A 19,599-nucleotide genomic window follows, 5' to 3' on the forward strand; every position below is an offset into this window, starting at 1 on the left:
CTGTGAACTGTGGGCATTTTACTTTGGTTACTAATGGTACTCCCACTCCGGGCTTCAGATATATGTGTATTTAAGAGTTACTTGTTACCGTTCAGGTCTTTGGGCAGGACACAGGTTTCTGAACTTCAGAAATTCATGTTCAATTATCCGCAGGTAAAATACTGAACAGTTCTGGGAAGGGTATTAAAATCATTGTGTGTTGGGATTGAAATAGAAGAAGACAACAGGAAACTTAGACTTTCTGAGGCAAAATTATATCTTTGTGGTTCCTGTGTTCCTGAATATTTAAATGGACTAGCTAAAGGAGTGGTCTGGCTTAAAATATTTTACATAAACACACACACACACACACACACACACACACACACACACACACACACACACACACTCAGGATACCCTCTTTCCATTCCTGAAGTTATCATTGACCAGGCTGCTATGTTCTTCAGCTGAGCTGTGTAGGCAGTATTTCATCCACTTGGTTGGGTGTGCGCTGCACCCTAAGGTTTAAAAAAACAGGAAAACTACAAAGAGTGTTTGCATGCTTTTTTTTTTCTTCTCTTTCTTGCTTAGTGGAACTGATGGTGTTTTTCTCAAGAAAAATGCTTGAGGCCAAAACAAAGAATACCCATTTAACATATACTACTTTTTAGCAACTGTATAGACTTTGGATTATATAAAGTTTATTTTTAATGCAAGGATCCCACTTTGCTAGGAAAGGCTAGAAACAAAATGGAGTGGGAGGGTAAAGTGTTAAAAGTACTGACTATACCAAGGGCAAGAGCAGTTAAAAAAAAAAAATCCAGCACATTGAAAGGAAAGCAGGCAATGTGGACATGATTTTGTCTGGGGTCATGCAGGAGCACCTGGCTGGCTTTATTTATAAGGCAATTGTCAAATCAATCTGTGGAATATGGATGAGGTAAAACGCAGAGGTAGAGTATTATTGTAGATCATCTGTAACTTTTCAAATACAACCTTCATGCTGAAATTCCAGGGAGAATGTAAGTGACTCCAATAAAGAAATCTGTCAGTCAGTCAAGAGTGTTTATTTATTATCCCCCTGGGCCAGGCACTGTTCTAGCCAATATGAAATGATACAAAATAAAGAGTAGTCATCACCCTTACAATCTCATAAGAGCAAATGGATTAAATCTACAGACTTGTGCCTGAGTGCTCTCTCTCTCCATCTCTCTCTCTCTCTCTCTCTCTCTCACCCACCCTCGCTCTCTTTCTCTCTGTGGGTGGTCAAAAACTCAACTATATGAACATATGCTCATTTAGAAAAGCCCTGATTAGAAAATCAAACTTAAGAATAAAAAAATAATAAAATCAGGGAGTAGTTTTATGAAAAGTACTTTAAAGTATATTCACAAAGAAAGTCTTTTATGTAATAAATTTGACTGTGTTATTAAAACTGGGAACAGCTGAATATACTTCTCTATAAATCAATTCTGGAACATTTTTACTATGCAAATATGGATTCACATTGGAGCTGAACAGATGCTATAGTGAATAAAATTAAAAGGTCACTAAACACTTAAGTTCTTTAAAGTCAAAGGCTGGACCTTACTGATTTGCCTTAATAGTCTGTACTATGAAGATAAAAGTAGTAAAATAATGTGAATAAATGAATTAGGGAGATCAGTAAAGGTCTGAGAAAGGATTTTTAAAAGGAAGAGGACTAGGATATTATAATCATAGATCAGAATTTTGGGTCTCAATTGGTACTCCCTATAAAAGGAGAGGGCTTGGCATTTTCAGAAGGATGAGGCAAAGGCCATGGTTTGGTCCAGAGGACTAAGCTCGGCTCAAGTACCCAAGCTCTTTTTGTCAGGACAGTAGACCATAACATCAGAGACTCAGTCAGCCCTTATTTAAACACACACCTTAAGGCTATTGGAAAGGATATCAGTCCTTTGTGGAACTCCAAACTAGGTCGAATTGTGTGTTTAACAGGAGTTTGGATGGTATTTCTGATTGGTTGGCTCTGACCCTTGCTTTACTCTAATGCAGTCTAACTACTATGGAAGGTTCCAGAGGACAGAGAGATTTGTCTGTTTCTACCGCTCCAGCCCAGGTCCTTAGAACAGTGCCTGGCACAGCGGGCACCCAGCATACAGTTTTTGGTCAATGAATGAATGCTGCTGTTGTTCCACTGGGCGTTCGGTCTTTAGTTTGGCTTTACCCATCCCGCTTCAGTGAGCTAGGAACTGGAAGGAATTCTTTGAACTTCAATTTCCCTTCTTCTTTCAGCCCAGAAACTCAGGCCAAGCCTTGTGGGAGTGGGGATCCCCTCGGAAATTAATGACGAGTCCCGGCCACCAGGGATTGGAAGGGGGAAGTGAGGAGAGGGAGAAGCGGGGCTGTCCTTTCACACTAGTCCCGGCTTTTGCAGCACCCTTCGCCACCACCCAAGGGCTCCTGGGGTGTTGGGCGAGTCCCGCGGGAAGAGTAGCCGGCACTGATCTGGCTGCTGTCCCCGCCTGGGCCATTGGGGTCTCCCTCCCCGAGTGAGACCCGCACCTGTTGGACGCGGTCCCGGGGCGCCCCCCGGCGGCGCCGACCCCCGCCTCCTGCCCGCCGGCCGCGTTCCCCGCCCCGGGCCCCGGCCCCTTCCTCTCGCGCGCCGCCCGGCTGGGGGGGGAGGTGGGGAAGGGGAGGGGACAAGCCGGAGCCACCCGGCCGCCGGGCCTGCTCTCTCCGCCGGTGCAGAGACGCCTCGCCGCGCCCAGAGGTTTGCACGGCGCAGCCCGGAGGCGGGGGAAGGACCCGGGGACGCTCGGAAACCTCGCGGGTGACCCCCCGAGTTGCCGGATCTCCCCGGGCTTGGAGGAGCGGGGGACGCACCCCTACAAGGTGAACTTTGGTCGCGGAAAACTCCTGCCAGGTGCTGGGCTCGGCGCCCGGGCGGTGGGGAGCGGGGCGCAGAGCGCGCACCAGGCTGGGGAGCGCAGTCCCGCGGCCTCCCTCCTCCCGCAGCCCCGCAGTCCCGCAGTCCCACTCGGGCTCCACAGCCCAGGGGGACCCGCCGCGGCGCCCTCGCGGGCTTTCTTCCCCCTCCCCCTCGGGGGCTGGGGCAGGGGGAGAGGGGTGCCCGCAGAGCCGCATCTATTGGCAGCTTTTGTGATTGATCCTCAAAGTGCGAGCGGCCGGCTCGGCGCGGTGGGACCCCGGAGCTCACGCCCCGGCCCGGGCCCCCCAACTGACAGGTGCTCCCAGCCACTTGCTGGTGACTCCTCGCCGCTCCCCCGGCTCCCTCAGCGTCCCCACCCCCCACCCCCCGCCCCTCTTTCCTCCCCTCGCCTTCACCCCCACCCCCACCACTTCGGCACAGCTCAGGATTTGCTTAAACCTTGGGAAACTGGTTCAGGTCCAGGTTTTGCTTTGATCCTTTTCAAAAAACTGGAGACACAGAAGAGAGCTCTAGGAAAAAGTTTTGGATGGGATTATGTGGAAACTACCCTGCGATTCTCTGCTGCCAGAGCAGGCTCGGCGCTTCCACCCCTGTGCAGCCCTCCTCCCCTGGCGGTGGTGAGAGAGACTCGGGAGTCGCTGCTTCCCAAGAGCCCGCCGCGAGTCAGCTCTCGCCCCAGTCAGCCAAATGCACCTCTTCGGGCTTCTCCTGCTGACATCTGCCCTGGCCGGCCAGAGACACGGGACTCAGGCTGAGTCCAACCTGAGCAGTAAATTCCAGTTCTCCAGCAACAAGGAACCGAACGGTGAGTCTTTCCGTCCTCTCACCTCCACGCTCTCCCCTTCTTCTTCCTCGCTGTGTGTGTGTATGTGTGTGCGTGTGTGTGTGTCACGTTGTCATTGTGTGTGCATTGGGTGTGATGAACACCGGCCGTCCGAGGGGGTACCACCTTCTGTCTAGCCAGGCAAATGTACGCTGCGTTCCTCGGCTGGGACTTTTGGAGGGTCCATGTAGTTTGCAACTTTCGGGGGAGCTGCCATAAAGCTCTTAATGGAGTGGGGCTGCAGCTAAGGAGAGGATATTCTGGGAGCGATTGTAAACGTCAGATCAAACGCACTTTTTTTGCAGGACCTCTGTGGTGCTAGAAGTTATAAATTCCAGAACTGCCTCTGGAAGCGAATCCAAAAGGAATAAGTCTTGGCATGTTTGACTTTACTCAGATTTTTTTTTTCCAAGTTGGGGTGGGAGTGTTTCAGTAATGTATCGGCCACATTAATGGAAGCACTCGAAGTGGAAAGACATCATCAGTTACCAGTCAGTAGATAGGAAATATAGAGTTAAAGGGACTGTGTATATTTGCCTGCCTGCCTGCCTGCCTTCCTGCCTGCCTGCCTGCCTCCCTCCCTCCCTCCTTTCCTCCCTACCTTCTCCCCTCCCTCCCTTCTTCCTTTTTTCTTCTTCCTTTCTTCTTTTCTTTCTTTCTTTCTTTCTAAGGAGGAACTAAAGTATGTGTTTCTCTTGCGCTCTACTTTTTTTTTTTTAAATGTGCCTTTGTATTCTGAAGTTCTTACCTTTCTGCTGGTGTGTTTTTCTATGTGTTAGTGAGTGACTGTTATTTTGTGTGTGCTGGAAACGACTTAATCCTGCATAGGAAATGAGAATTACTTACAGCTTTCAAGTGTACCTGAAATGTTTAGAAAACTCTCAGATGCAAGTTCCCTTGGGCTGGGATTGCACGGAGCTGGAGAAAGGCTCCTTTCATAAAGCCAGGGCAGCTTCAGGGTGTGTAATTTGCTTAGCCTCTGAACCCCATATGATTTACATCATTCAATTTCTAAACTCTTTTTCTCTTGATCTGCCATTATGAAGTCATTTTTGAGACTGCTTTCTAAATAGAAATTTTACACTGCACATGAAACCACAATGGTAATGTGGGTTGTTGAAAATTGGAATATTAAATACCTTGTTTATAAGTGGTGGCTCTTAATGTCATTTGAAAAGAAATATGCGTGTTTTTACTGCTTTGATTGTCAGCTGCTCAGAATGCAAGAATGCTGTCACTTCATTAGCTAGATGAAAGGAACACAGGCAGCATACCTAGAGAATCAGAATGGTGTGTGCTCTGTGTTTAAGTTAAAGCAGCTTTTCCTTTCTGTAACGGGATGTTTTAGAGTCTTTGCTTCGCACAGCACTCTCCACAAAGTGTTCATCTTTAAGAAAACACAGAGAGTTCTAGAGTACAAAGCTAGGTAAAATAAGGACTCTTGGGACTTTCTGTAGAGATGATTTGCATTTGTTGTGTATTCAACATACAGTATCCCATTTATCAGCCACTATTAGTGCGCTTGGTTCTTATAACTTGCTAATGTGATGGCACATGGCACCTGCAAGCTGCTTGAACTGCTGATCAAAGGGCAGCTCAGGGATCTATCTGTAATCACAGGAGCTGCAGAGGACTGGGGGAAAGTGATCAAAGGAGCCACAGCACCAGCTGTACCCTGGCAGGAAACAGATCAGAACAACCTTTGTTCTTTCTTATGTAAAATAAATGTCCAGTGAAAACAACATTGCTTCTTACTAGAGAAGCTTCTTCTGAATGACCAGGCATGTCTTTTCCCCCCTTTCTGTCCCATATCATTTCTTCTACTACTCTGTCTTATCAAGCCTGTCCTGACATCTGGCATCTCCTCGATCCTCTTTGCTGCTTCCTTTCAAAACCTAGTTCTTTCTTGTGATCTTTATATCATGATCACTATGTAATGGATCCCAGAGCTCTCATGTGGTTATTGACTATTTTATCCAGTAGATTCTCATCTTCAGGAGAGGTAAGTTCATTTAGCTAGTCCTTACACACTCTGTTGTCATCAGAGGCTGGGCTATTCCCATTCCGAAGTTGCGTGATGCTAAAAATAGCCTGGTCGTTTCCTAATCTGTGGGCAGTGGATTGGGCTATGTTTAGCTCCTGGGAGGACTGGCAGTGGCAAGTAACTAGAGGTAGAAGAACTACCACTCACCTTGTAGTTTGTGGCCTAAGCAGAAGTGGTACTGGCCAGCACTAGGGGGCAATATAGAGCTATTTTCTTGCACATGCTCAGGTTGATTTTTCTGCTCAAGGTTCTAAGATTTGAGGGTAACAGGTAGGTGGTAAAGAAGATCCTCTTGGAATGTGAGCACATTTATTCCAACTCCACACACACACACACACACACACACACACACACACACACACACACACACACACACACATTTTGTTTTGATTTTCACATCTTCCATGCCTTCATGTGGGATGAAGTGGTATTAGATTGCCTGGTTACTCTCTATTTAGATGACTGTAAATACGACCCCTCTTAAGGGCCTCACATAGATAATGTCATTGGCCCAGCTGGTGAATTTCATCACTTCGTGACCAAAATGTCTTCTAAATACTCAATATCAGCTGTCCAGACTGATATATTGTGACTGCAGGAACCCTCTCCTGCCTTTAAGGACCCTATGCTGTGACACCTTCTTCCTTCCAGCAACCCAGCATTTCCAAAGCCATTAGCCAGACAAATCTTCACACGGCCCTGTTCATTTTCAATATTAATTGGTGGCCTAAGAGGTATGATAGTGATAGTCAAACATCAGTTTCTAATGGTCTGTGCCATTCATTCTATTATTAGTTACCTGGTTTTTGACTAAATACTGTATTGCAATTCCTGCCACTTTACTATAAAGAAAGATTTGTTCCCTGTATTGTAAGTTGTCTTCGTGCTCTTAATTTTATTTATTTATTTATTTATTTATTTATTTATTTTTTGCCTTAAGGGTTATCACTGGGGCTTGGTGCCTGCACTAAGAATCCACTGCTCCTAGTGGCTTTTTTTTTTTTTTTTTCATTTTATAAGATAGGACAGAGAGAAATTGAGAGGGAAGAGGAAATAAAGAGGGAGAGAGAAAGATAGACACCTGTAGACCTGCTCCACCACTTGTGGGGCTCGAACATGGATCCTTGCTCTAGCACGATGTGTGGTTAACCCGCTGCACCAATGCCCGACCCTGTGCCCTTTATTTTTAATGTGATGTCTAACTTGCAAATTTCACCTATAAGCCAAGAGTCTCTAGATTTAACTTGAAGGAGATTAAAGAGAACAACATACATACATAGGGTCTCTGGCCCATATTTTTATATGGCCAGGGGAAAAAAGGCTGTTATACACCTGCATTTATTTCGAGTAGAATGTCTACCCATGAAATCAGGGGACTCTGGGATGGTGCTTCTGAGTTGCAATAGAGGGTAGATATAGTTGTAGATAAGTGAACAAAGATAATGTTGTCGGGGGTCTGGCAGTAGTGCAACAGGTTAAGCACATGTGGTGCAAAGCGCAAGGACCAACTTAAGGATCCCGGTTCCAGCCCCCGGCTCCCCACCTGCAGGGGAGTCATTTCACAGGCAATGAAGCAGGTCTGCAGGTGTCTGTCTTTCTCTCCCCTTTGTCTTCCCCTCCTCTCTCCATTTCTCTCTGTCCTGTCCAACAACAATGACATCAACAACAACAACACTAATAACCACAACAACCTTAAACAACAAGGGCAACAAAAAGGAGGAAAAAAAAAAAAAGCCTGCAGGAGCAGTGGATTCCTGGTGAAGGCACTGAGCCCAGCTATAACCCTGGAGGCAAAAAAAAAATAGATAACTTTGTCATTTGAATAATTACATACAGCACAAATGGACACCAAGCACAAAGTTAGAGGTAGAGGAAGATCTCTTCTACCTTGGGTCATTGATAAGTAAGATTTCACATGTTCTCTAGTCCCCACATACACTCCTGACCTCATTTTCTTTAGCCATTGTGAGTGTTGATTACGAATGTGCCTCGAATGTGCCTCTCGTAGACCAGGTTATCATCATGAGTGAGCATTAGTTGTTGCAGATGTTCTTTATTGAAAGGACTTTTATGGCCCGTGGAGCCATTTATTTATTAGTATATGTATCTTACTTGTGATCTTTCTATTCCTTTAATTCCTTGTCACCTTTCTCCTCCTGCCGCTGCCATTGTTCCTGTGACCAATAAAACTCTGCCCATGACCACCTCCCACCCTCATTCTAAGTGGCAGTTTCACAGTTCTGTTTATTGAAACAGATCCCCACCTTCCTTATGACTGTGCCCCAGGGTGAAGAGGTCCTGACTGAGGTCTACTGGGACTTTACTGAGAGTTAGTCTGTAACTCTCTGTACTGAGAGTTAGTTGTAGACTAGGACCTCTGTGACATTTATTTGTGTTGTTTATGGACTTTAAAAGTATCTTCCTCTTGGTTCTCTGTTCTGGTTGAGATATTTGAGGAAGTTGAAAGACTAGAGTGCCCATTATATAATGATGAACATTGTTCTTCACAAATGCTGATAAAAAAAAAGCCCTATTCTATTTTAGGGTAACTTTTCCTCCCCTGTCAGTGCTTATCTTTTACTACATTGAACTGTTAAGTTTTTTTTTTTTTTGGTTTACATACAAACCATGCTTCTCAGAGAGTACAGAGATCTGTAGGAAATGTCAAGGTCCTGCATAGCATTTGTTAAGTAGCTGCAAACAGATGCTAGAATCTGGCACTGACCTTTGCCCAGTGATGCCTTTTTATAGAGTTCCTTTTCTGGCACCCAAATCTTGGCTTTGTCTATTCTTACTTCATCCTTCCTGAAACTTATTTATAAAAATAAGTTGTATACCTTCTTTATATTCTCTCCCACTTCATGATTTTTTAGTTTTTGTCTTTCTGAGATTTTATTTTAACTACAGATATGCCCACTGTGTAGAAACAATTCTAGTACAACTGTGATGTGTACTAAATAAATAATGGAATCAATGCATTCAAAATGTCCCCACCCCCCAAAAAAAGACTGCTAAGATTTTCTCTGAAGGTGTCTAGCTGTTATAGCAAAATGGAGGAAAGTTACTATGAGTCCTTTCAGGTACTTTGTCTAATTTTGATGTTTCTGAGATTTTAAATGTTCTACAAAAGCAGAATATTCTTTCTGTAGGGCTATAAATTTTCTGTAGAACTCACTTATTAAACTGCCCTTGTATGTTCTGTTTCAGACCACTGCCTCTAAAATCTGTCCTTTCTTCTCTTCCCTTTTCTTTCTTTTCCGAAGACACCTCTAGTTGGTGTTCAATTGGTGTCTATCATTACTACCATTCAGGTTGTTAAGATATTGAAATTCTTCCAGTGAGTGGGGAAGGAGGCAGCACTTCTTCGGCAGGACAAAGGGACCATTTGTGAACCAGAAAGCACAGGGTTAATGCCTGGCACACCAGGAACGTCAGAGACTTCTTTCCTGATTGATCAGTGGGCCTGCCACATAGATTGTTAAACATTCGGACACTTTTCGCTATGGGCAATTTAGCTCATATTGGAGCTTAAGCTTCTATCCCTCTTCCACCCTTGCCTGTCAGCTCAGATCTACCCCAGGGCTCAGAAGACATCTTTCAATACTCCTTCTTGCAATTCTTTTGTTTCTAGGTGCCTGGGAGAACTCTGGGGAACGAGGGACATAGCCTAGGTGGCAAGGGATTGCAACCCTTCATCCTCTGTGCTTTTGTGGGCAACACCAGTCAGCTGCTCTTGGATGGGTGGCATATTCCTGGCTTCTAGATTACACAGATAACCATTTAAGTGATATCTTTTTCCAGTCACCAGATCTAAATCAGCCACTCTGCACTATCACATCAAGGTTGAGCAAAGACCTAGTGTTTATCACTCTTTTTTTTTTTTTAAATTATTCTCCCTATTTATTAACTTACTGTGAACCTACCCCAACCACCAACTCCCTAAAGCAATGGACCTTGTTGGACTTGTGCTTTAATAAGACACTACATCTAGAACTCTTCAATAGATATTTATTGGGCAGGTAAACTATATAAGCTTCTGGTCTGTAGTGCTTTTCTAGAGGGAGTCTATTGGGTTGACTGTAGAAGATGTCATTTTGGTCTTGGAACTTCCATATAGTTTGCTGTTTTCATGAGAAGATAAACTTGCATATTTATTGCTTATGGTGGCATATGTCAGTCAGAGTACTACTTCATAATATTGGTAACCATATCACCTTACCAGGGGTGTATATGCCAAGCTGGTTGGTAGGTTTCCCAGAATTGGTGCTTTTCGCTCTCTTGAAGTGGTATTTCTGTGGATGCCCTTATATTCTCTCAAATGGGGTATTGTATCACAGGGACTAAACACTCTTAAGAAGGGTGACTTTTGAATGGGTGATCTCCCTCCCAAATCAGTGTGCTTTCCTCTTGTGCTATTGGCACACAGATAACTTGCACAAGCTAGAAATCAGCAGTAAGTATGGTGTGTGGAATGTTAGGACTGGAAGGCTCCCAAAAACCTATCCTCACTGATGTGTAAAGTGAGGCCAACCACTGAAGTGACTGTCAAGGTCACTGCTGAGTGCAAGGGCATTAAGCTGCTAATGTGGCAATGTATTTTTCCCTGTGTGAGAACCAGCTTAGGGACATGGGATTCTGGTTTCAAAGTTTCTATACTTCCAGTCAAAACATGCCTTTATCATTCCAGAGAGTTGAAACACAGTTTGAAAGAACAGGTAGTGGTAGGAGGGTAGATAGCATAATGGTTATGCAAACAGACTCTCATGCCTGAGGCTCCAAAGTCTCAGGTTCAATCCCCCACACCACCATAAGCTAGAGCTGAACAGTGCTCTGGTTAAAAAAAAAGAAGAAAGAACAGGTAGGAAACAATATCAGTAGCCACATCAATTGATTATGTTAATTAACATGGTCAAGGTATATTATTATTATTATTATTGGCAAGTTGTCAAGTGACTTCAAATAGTACTTTTACAATCATTACTGTTAAATGTTGGGCTCTTATTTTAAGAGTATATACCAGGTGCATGGATAAACAAGGCTTATTTCATATTCTATTTATTAACTAATGATGGAAAAGAGGATGATTAATGCTTAGTTCCACCACAGATATAAATTTATCTATTTATATTACTCTTATTATTATTATTTATTTATTTATTTTCTACCAGAGCATTGTTCCGCTCTGGCTTGTGGTGGTGCTGTTGTTTATGTATGTGAGGTACAAGGGAGGATTGAACTTGGGGCTTTGGAGAGCCTCAGGAATGAGTCTTTTTGCGTAAGTGTTGTGTATCTCTCCCCTACTCTATTTTAAATAATGTTGAGCTTTTTATTTAATAGGATGCTTCAGTGGTAAAAAAAAAAAATTATACACACACACACTGGAACTGAGTCCATAAGCATGGTTTAGTGAGTTCTAGAAAGCACTGACTGTTCTTTTGAAATAGGCTTATTTACTGACCTTAACTTTTATTTACACTGTATTATGTAGGATATTCTATTCAAAGGTTCAGATTTCACTTTGAAGTCAAGTGCATCAGGAAATACATTCATAGCTGTGGACTTGAATGAGTTACCTAAGTCAGGATACATTTACCTTTCAAAATTTTTGTTTTATAAAGTTCCTGGCTCTGAGAACATGAGGAGGTGAACATTAGAAAAAGGATACATTACGTTTATCATGAACTCCAGGTTACTATGAACGATGTTTTTTTTTTTTTTATAACATTAGCTTATTTTGTCTTTAACCATATGGAGATATGTTTGAGACCATGTGTACACACTTTGCTCTGTCATCTGACTTTACATTAGAATTCATGTGCCGTCTGCAACCATTTCTTCCCAATCCTCTGTTGACTGAGTGACCTCCTCACTGAACATTTGTCTTGTTGCTCAACCAAACTGTCTTCACTAGGTTGATGTCACTAGTTTTGATGTCTAGATGATAGACTTAATTCTACTTTTGTTCTTTTTTAACTTTATTTTTAAGCCATGTTTTGTTTTGTTTTTTATCTTTTTCTTGTGCTGGGCTGTCCCCCTAGCAAATTGTAGTTGAGCCATTTCTCAATCAAATGAGGTGTGTGTTGGGTTGTTGCAGAGACAACATTGAGGGGCAGAGGCAAAGCGGACAGCTGGCTCTTTGAGGGAAACCCACATCCCCAAGCAGCAGGAGGCGCACTGATGGTAAGTGCAAGGGCGTAGATCTCCCTGGTTACTATGTGCTCTGTGTCCTGATAAAAGAGACCAGTAAGGGGTCCCAGGAAGGACAATCTGTGGATGCATTGGGGGGTGGTGGTGGTAGTTGGGTGGGTCCAGGGAACTCTGTGGGCCTTTGGTTTTGTAATGCTTACTAGTGACTCCCCAGTAGTATCTGTTGAGAGTCCCCGTCCCCCCACCCATGTTTGCAGACCCTGTGTAGTTTATCTTTAACCTCCCCATGAGCCATTAGGGAAAACGACCAGGCTTCACTGTCTAAAGGAGCTTAGCCAAAGTCCCACAGCTGGTGAATATTTGGACCTACATCTGACTCCAAGCCAGGGTTCGGGGCCACGTGCCTCTTCCTTCCTGAGTTAAATGGTCTGCTGGTTTATTAGAACATTGTTTTTATCCAGCCAAATACTGGTGAGCATCTGCTGTTCACTAAGTTCTGCCTGAGGTCCTGGGTTCACAGGCAGCACCTGCCCTGAAGAAACTCTTGTCCTTTCAGCTCATGGTCCATCAGTTCTGTGCATCCAGTCGGTGTTTTCTTTCTCTTCAGAAATCCTCATTTGCCCCAGTGGTTGTCTCTGAGTGGAAAACAAATGCAAGGAGAAAAACTCCCACAGAGGAGATGATTCTATCCCCCTCTTTGGTGTCTGGAATCTCACACTCATGCCCAGTCTGGGCATGTGCTCCACCACTGAGCCATTTCCCTGACCCCAAGGGGGGCAGATGCTGAAATGAATCTGAGGGGAAGGAAAGTAGAAGCACCAGGTAGAGGGAATAGAAGCCAGGCAAGAAGTATGCAGTCATGTGGAGTCGTAGTGGAAGCAATAAATAAATAAATAAATAAATAAATACACAAATAAAATGGAAAGACATTCTGGAAATATGTTTTCAGAGAACCCCCCCCTCCCCCCGTAGTTTGTAGTGTGTGCTTTTTGCTGTTTGCAAAGAAAAGGTGATCTTCGTGTTTCAGATTTTGCCAGAGTCCTTTATCTGCAGTGGTATTCCAAGCAGGCACTGCAGTAGCAGAATTCTGCTGTGGTGTGGGAAGCTACTACTTATTGTTGGAATTGCCTCTCAGTCATTAGGTCTGTTGGGGGAGTTTTGAACTGGCAAGAAGGGCAGGCTGCACAGCCTCAGCTCCACTCAAGTAAGCTAAACCCAGGTCCCCACTGCTCTCCCCTGCCTGCTTTATGTAAACAAAGAACTAGTTTCACACTTCATTCACAAAATGGATGGCATGCAGAATGAGGCTGGGTGAGGGATCAGGCAAGGGTGATAAAAGGGAGGCAGCTTCCCAGCACACTGCATCCCTGTGAGGAAGCCATTCCATCACCAGGAGCTAAGAAAACAAGCCTCAACATGTCTAAGGGAAAGGATTTCACATTTTGTAGAAAGTTAATTCCTTAGAGGTTTCTCTACACTGAATGACTGTTTCTACATACTCTTTCTTTCTTCTTCCCTTTATTTGTCTTCCTTCCTCCCTTCCTTCCTTCCTTCCTTCCTTCCTTCCTTCCTTCCTTCCTTCCTTCCTTCCTTCCTTCCTTTACCAGAGCATTGCTCAGCTCTGGTTTATTGTAGTGCTGAGGATTGAACCTGTGACCTTGGGTGCCTTAGGAACAATAATCTTTTTGCATAGCCATTATGCTATCTCCCCAGCCTGAGTAACTGTTTCTATAGAGAGATTCATTCTGGTTCTCACATACAATGCTTTATGTAACTATCATAAGAAACATTTGTTGGTATATTTAAGGGTTTTCAGTGCTTGAGTTCTCTGGGTGGGTGTGTTATCAAAACGCCATGCCCCATTTTTCGTTTTCTTTCCTATTTTTTTTTTAGCCTCTGCTATTTGTATTCTAGGAAAACCTTGTTCTTGAGTGGCTACTATTTTAAGCTTTTCAGTGTTTGCAAGCTGGCGATTGGCTTCTGTGATTAAATATGCCCAGCTGGCTTCTGCACCTGCCTTTTGAGCCCCTCCACAGATCAGAAACCATTAACAACAGAAGTTGGACTTAATGTGGTTCTTATCTCCTGTTGTTTCTGGCAGTTATTTTTGCTGGGTATTTATAAGGACATCTGTCTTTAAAGAGTCATATTTATCTCCCCCCCCCATGCTGAGGAATAAATCACAGCTCATTTCTCAAACTGCCACACACATTCATAGTCTGAGGTGATTAGACATGCAAATTGGAAGTCATTTAAGTATTATGATTTCTTTTTCTATGGCAGCAGGCAATACTTAAGATCGGTGTGCTGAAAAAGATCATTTGCTTAAAATGTGATTAAGATGTGAACACATAAGAAGAAAGAAATGCTCAGTTCTTCACTGGAAAGTTCTTACTGGGTGGGAGAGGCAGCTGTAGTGTTAGCACATTTCTGATTTGTCAACACTTTAAGCCTGTGACGCATGAATATGCAAGGTGGACGTTGATTAATAGCACAGAAGAGGGGGTAGGGCGGTAGAGCAGCGAGTTAAGCGCACATGGTGCCAAGCACAAGGGCCGGTTTAAGGATCCCGGTTCGAGCCCCTGGCTCCGCATCTACAGGGGAGTCACATCACAAGCTGTGAAGCAGGTGTGCAGGTGTCTTTCTCTCCTCCTGTCTCCCCTCCTCGCTGGATTTTTCTCTGGGTTTCTCTCTATCCTATTCAACAACATCAGTGCAAACAGTATCAGCAAGGGCAGCAAAATGGAAACAAAAAATGGCCTCCAGGAGCAGTGGATTCGTAGTGCAGGTACTGAGCCCCAGCAATAACCCTGGAGGCAAAAAAAAAAAAAAAAACTACAGAAGAATGCAGTCAGTTTCTGCATTTTCAAGTTGCTCTATGAAAATATACTAAAGACTCATTCTTACTAGAGTGTGATTTGCTATGCAATGGCATAGTCAAATTGCAAATAATACAATCCCTATGGAAACAAGAAAAGGTCTGGCAGGTGGCTCAGTTTTCAGAGTCTACACATGATCAGACATGAGGTCCTGGGTTTGAGAACCATGTTACCACACGGAACTCTTCCAGGGAGAATGTTTTAGGAGTGGTAGAGCAATTTTGCCGTGTTTCTCTTTATCTTGTGTTCTCGCCTTCTCTGTCTTCCTCTCTGTTTCTCTCTGTCTTTTGCCTACTGTATCTAGAGGAAAGAAAAAAGGCGGGCGGTAGCGCTGTGGGGTAAGTGCACATGACGCTAAGCTCAAGGACCAGTGTCAGGATCTCGGTTTGAGCCCCAGGCTCCCCACCTGCAGGGGAGTCGCTTCACAAGTGGTGAAGCAGGTCTGCAGATGTCTGTCTTTCTCTCCCCCTCTGTCTTCCTGTCTGTCCTCTCTCGATTTCTCTGTCCTACCCAACAACAATGATAGCAATAACAACAATAATAATAACAATAAGGGGAACAAAAAAAAGGGGAAAAATAGCCTCCAGTAGCAGTGGATTCTTAGTGCAGGCAGTGAGCCCCAGCAATAACCCTGGAGGCAAAAAAAATAAATAAATAAAGCCACGGGGAATGTTGTTGTGTAGGCATTGAACCCCAGTGATAATCCTGATAGCAAAAACATAAAGCAAAGCAAAGCAAAACAGTAAAAAAACCAAGAAAAAAGAATGTAATATAGGGCTGGCCTGAAAGGCAGGCTATCTACATCCAGAGCTACAGGTGAGATATCCTAGAAGTAGAGACATCACAGCTGGATTTATGGTCTAAGTAATACAAATCCGGATATGCTTCCTACTAAATAAGCAGTTATAGCGCAACACGTTTGCATTTCATTACTGACTTTACTTTTATTTGTAGACAAAAATCTTACTGGACCCTACATGCAAATGAACTGCCTTACAATAGGAGATGAGGCTTCATGATACATTAGCATTTTTATTTTTATTAGTTTCAGAGGCAGTTTTATGTAACCTCTACATAGGACAGGCTTAATGGCATCTTTACTTTGTGTTAGTCACAACCGCCTACTGTTTCTTGAAAAATAAACAGTCTAAAAATAGGAGAGTATTCCTCAGGTTCAAATCTGGACAGGTTATTGGGAGATATTGAGGGAATTTGGATGTCTATTTGATAGATACTAACCCTTGAAAGAGTGGTTTTATTAACTGTCTTCTTGAGAATATTAGCAGGCTTAAGGTTTATAGGCATGACTAAAAATGTAGAATTAAGAGTTAAATAATCCATACGCTTATTTTGAGGAAAGATTTTTTTCTTCATGGTAGAAAATGTATCTTTAATCTGTGCCGATAACTTTTAATAGGCATCCGTTGGGCACACCATTAAACTAACTGCTTTAAAATGGTTTCCCTTTAGAACTGAAGTTTACATCCTAGGAAATCAATTAGGGTGTCTGGATTTCACATTTCCCTTGCAATCTTCATTTGCAATCATTTCAGAATGGCCAGCCTAGCATAGCAAACCACTCAGAGGTGCAAATCTTCTGGAAGAAGTGCAAATGCCACACTTTTACTTGGAAAAATGGAAAAGAAGAAAAAAAAAGGTTTTATTTAATATATCTGCCGAGCATTTATAAAATTGCATAAAGCACAGGAAATACTTTTGGTGTGTGGGAATGTGTAATGTTTCCAAACTGCAAACATTGTTTTGAAAACTTCTCCGGTAGTGGTGAATTATATGAGACCACGTCCATCTAAAGAGAGCTGGTTTCTGGCTTGTGGTTCTGGGGCTCATTCAAATACTCTTAAACAAAATAAAGGGAATGGATGTAATAACTTCTTTATGGAAAGGCCATAAAAAGGTACAGGGCCATGTAAACAAATTGGGTCATTTACTAGATGTTTCGGTGATAGATTTGTAGTCCAAATTCAGGGGTGTATATTATCCTTTATAGGATCGTGACTGTGTTTTCCCTTGAAAACAGGGATCTGAGATCTTGTCTAACTATTTGTTTTTATGTAGTGTGAGAAAACTTCATATTTTAGAAAACATTCTTAAGAGTTTGAGCATTTACATCTAGAGGCTTGTTCAACTTTGGGAAAGGGTTGGAAACCCACGTGCAAACATTTGAACGGACCTGAGTTTGTTTTTTTTTTTTTTTTTTTTTTGGTAGCACTGGGTTCTGTTCAAGAAAAACAAGATGATTGAAATTGAAATTTTCCTTCTGGACTCAGACATGTCTAAACTAATTGTAAAATAATTATTTTGGATTACAAGAGCAGACTCATAACTACAACTATGTAAAGTCGAAATCCACATCAGTTGTGATTTACAGTTACAGTAACTCTGCCAGTCTGGTAATAAAACCGCTATTATAACCAACCTACTGTGACATTCATTTGTCTTACATGAGACACAGGTAGAAAGTTCTATCCCAAGTTGTCTTGTTTTATAGAACCACTTTGTTGCATTAGGATATTAATTTACTTCCTCAGCAATTGGAATGAAGCTTGTGCCAGAACCATCTAGTACTGGGGAGGGGAGGGTGAGTAGGATCTTAAAAATGTGTGGCCTCACACATCCGCGCGCTGATGATTGGTGGCAAGGGAAGCCAGAAATCAATTTGGAATTGGAAGTGAAGAAAGGAAACGAAATTATTTCTCTGTTGATACCATAACATTTATCCATTCGGTAACCTCTCAATGAGGGTTGGCTCACTTGGCCTGAAAGGAAGTGGATTGTGTAAGAACCCCTTAGTAAAAATCAATGAGCCTTTCTAAGGTTTAAAAAACGATGGCATCATACCATACTGGCAACTTCTAAGTGTTACTGCTGGACATTTGGCAGTGGAAATAATTGCTCCAGCTCCACAGGCCTCAGAAACAACGGACAATGGTGGATATTATAGTTACACATTCTGTGTAATGTGTGGCTTACTCTTTCCTTTTTTTTTTCTTTCCCTTAATGAGTAACTCAGGGCTAAATGTCCTTAATTCTATGAAAAGTCCAAGATCTGCCTTTCAGTCTAATACTCTGTGATCTTGAAAACAATTAACCTCCATTTTTTTTTTTTTTAACCTTAGTTACCCATTTGCTGCTCACACATAGCACGGAGCTCTGAGTATTTGTGTGGTATATAAACACGGTTTTTCTGAGCTTTTAGATATAGAAAGCATATACAATTAAGTGACACTGATACTTTTCAGAAACAGTGAAGAGGTATTAGGGAAGATGATAAGATGAAGTAAATTTAGTTACCTCCTCCAAGTAGTTTATAGTGAGAAGGAGAGCAAAGGCATGTAACTGGCCACAATGCACAATAAAATGGAATTCAAAGAAAGGCAAGAGTATAATCAAGCTATTGTATTATACCTTGACGTGTTGTTAGGGGAGATTTCTATTCTGAGCAAAGAGGTTGAAAGATGAGCAGGTCATGAGCATGTGCTGTCCAGGGTAGGGTTGAGTGAACTTGGGGAGATGAGAGCCTAGTAACCAGAGGGAGGAAGTGTGGGAAACTCTCACAGCCTGACGGGTAGTTTATTTTGACTGAGGCCTCAGGAATAGATTCAGTGCCCAAGTTCATTTGAATTGGGAAGCACAGAGGGAGAGAAGGTGATGTATTAATTAGACTTGAATAATTAAGGGAGTGATTCTTCATGTCTTTTCATGCATTCTATTACTGGCTCTGCCACCACCAGCTATTCAGGCAGTGAAATTATCAATCCTGTCTGATTCCTCATGGTGGACAGCAGATAGAAACAGTTTGAAGGCTGCTGAAACAGTGAAGAGTAAAGTTAAAAGAAAGAAAATACCATATTTGTGTGGTCCAGAACCAGGAAGAGGAAGCAGTGGGGGAAAGAAAAGAGATACAAAGAAAAAAGAGAGGAGAAAGGAAGAGAGGAAGAGGGAGGAAGAGAAAGAGTGAGGGAGCCTTAAGACAGCAGATATTGCAAAGGAAGGAGAGAGAAAGAAGACATGACAGTAGACTTATTGTGTCAAATACAATAGAGATTCAAGAAAATGATGATCAATAAATAAGTCATCTCTGAATTTTCACCACTGGAGAAAAAAGAAAAAAAAAAAAAGACCAAACCAAGAAAGCCACTCAGTACATGTGGTGAAGGGTAGAAAAGTGAGAATTTTAAAGAATTTTTTGAAAAGCATTAGTGAGCAAGGGAGATATCGAAGTGGTTCAAGACTGGAGAAATAAAAGGAGAGAACTATGTTTTCCTTGATTATTGGGTAGGTTTAGGAGAGATAAAGAGATGAGGAGCACTGGTTAAGTACTTAGCAAGAGGCAAAACTTTTGGTCTGGTATGTTCTTGTACAAATGCTGATGCAACACAGGCGTAGTGATTGCAGTGCATTGGTCAGTCTATCTGATTATAGTGAGAACTCATCACACATTACGGTAGAGAGATAGGAGTTCAAGTTTGGAAGAAGTGAGCTGGGAGGTGATTTTTGATCATGTAATGAAGATGAGAGTTAATAGCACTCTGAAAAGAGCTTCCAGATCAGTGGAACCCAGTGGCATAAGTTAGACTTATGGAATCACAGTTGCTTAGAGGGAGGGAGTGACATAAAACTTTATTAAAAGAATATCTAAAACAGAATTGGCAAGCGATTTCTATCTGCATTTCTATTTGCCATTTTGCTGTTATTTCCAGGGATTTCTATCTGCCTCTCTATATGCCATTTTGCTAAGTTATTTTCAGTGGACACATTGCCCCAGGAACT

The 19,599-nt window shown here is 42.7% G+C and overlaps 1 protein-coding gene across 3 annotated transcripts in view; it reads left to right on the plus strand.

Annotated features, from left to right (window-relative positions):
• The first annotated feature begins 3,546 nt into the window (after nt 1–3,546).
• Nucleotides 3,547–19,599, plus strand: part of PDGFC (platelet derived growth factor C) — a 223,287-nt gene continuing 207,234 nt past the window's right edge. For 2 of the 3 annotated variants that reach the window (XM_060178906.1, XM_060178907.1), the window contains exons 1-2: nt 3,547–3,720; nt 11,877–11,962. In XM_060178906.1, the coding sequence (XP_060034889.1) occupies nt 3,603–3,720; nt 11,877–11,962 (204 nt within the window). In that variant the 5' untranslated portion in view covers nt 3,547–3,602. The remainder of the gene's footprint in view (nt 3,721–11,876; nt 11,963–19,599) is intronic. The other variant, XM_007532061.3, reaches the window with a different exon arrangement.

The sequence above is a fragment of the Erinaceus europaeus genome, chromosome 19 (assembly GCF_950295315.1).
Source record: "Erinaceus europaeus chromosome 19, mEriEur2.1, whole genome shotgun sequence".
In the NCBI taxonomy this organism is placed as follows: Eukaryota; Metazoa; Chordata; class Mammalia; order Eulipotyphla; family Erinaceidae; genus Erinaceus; species Erinaceus europaeus.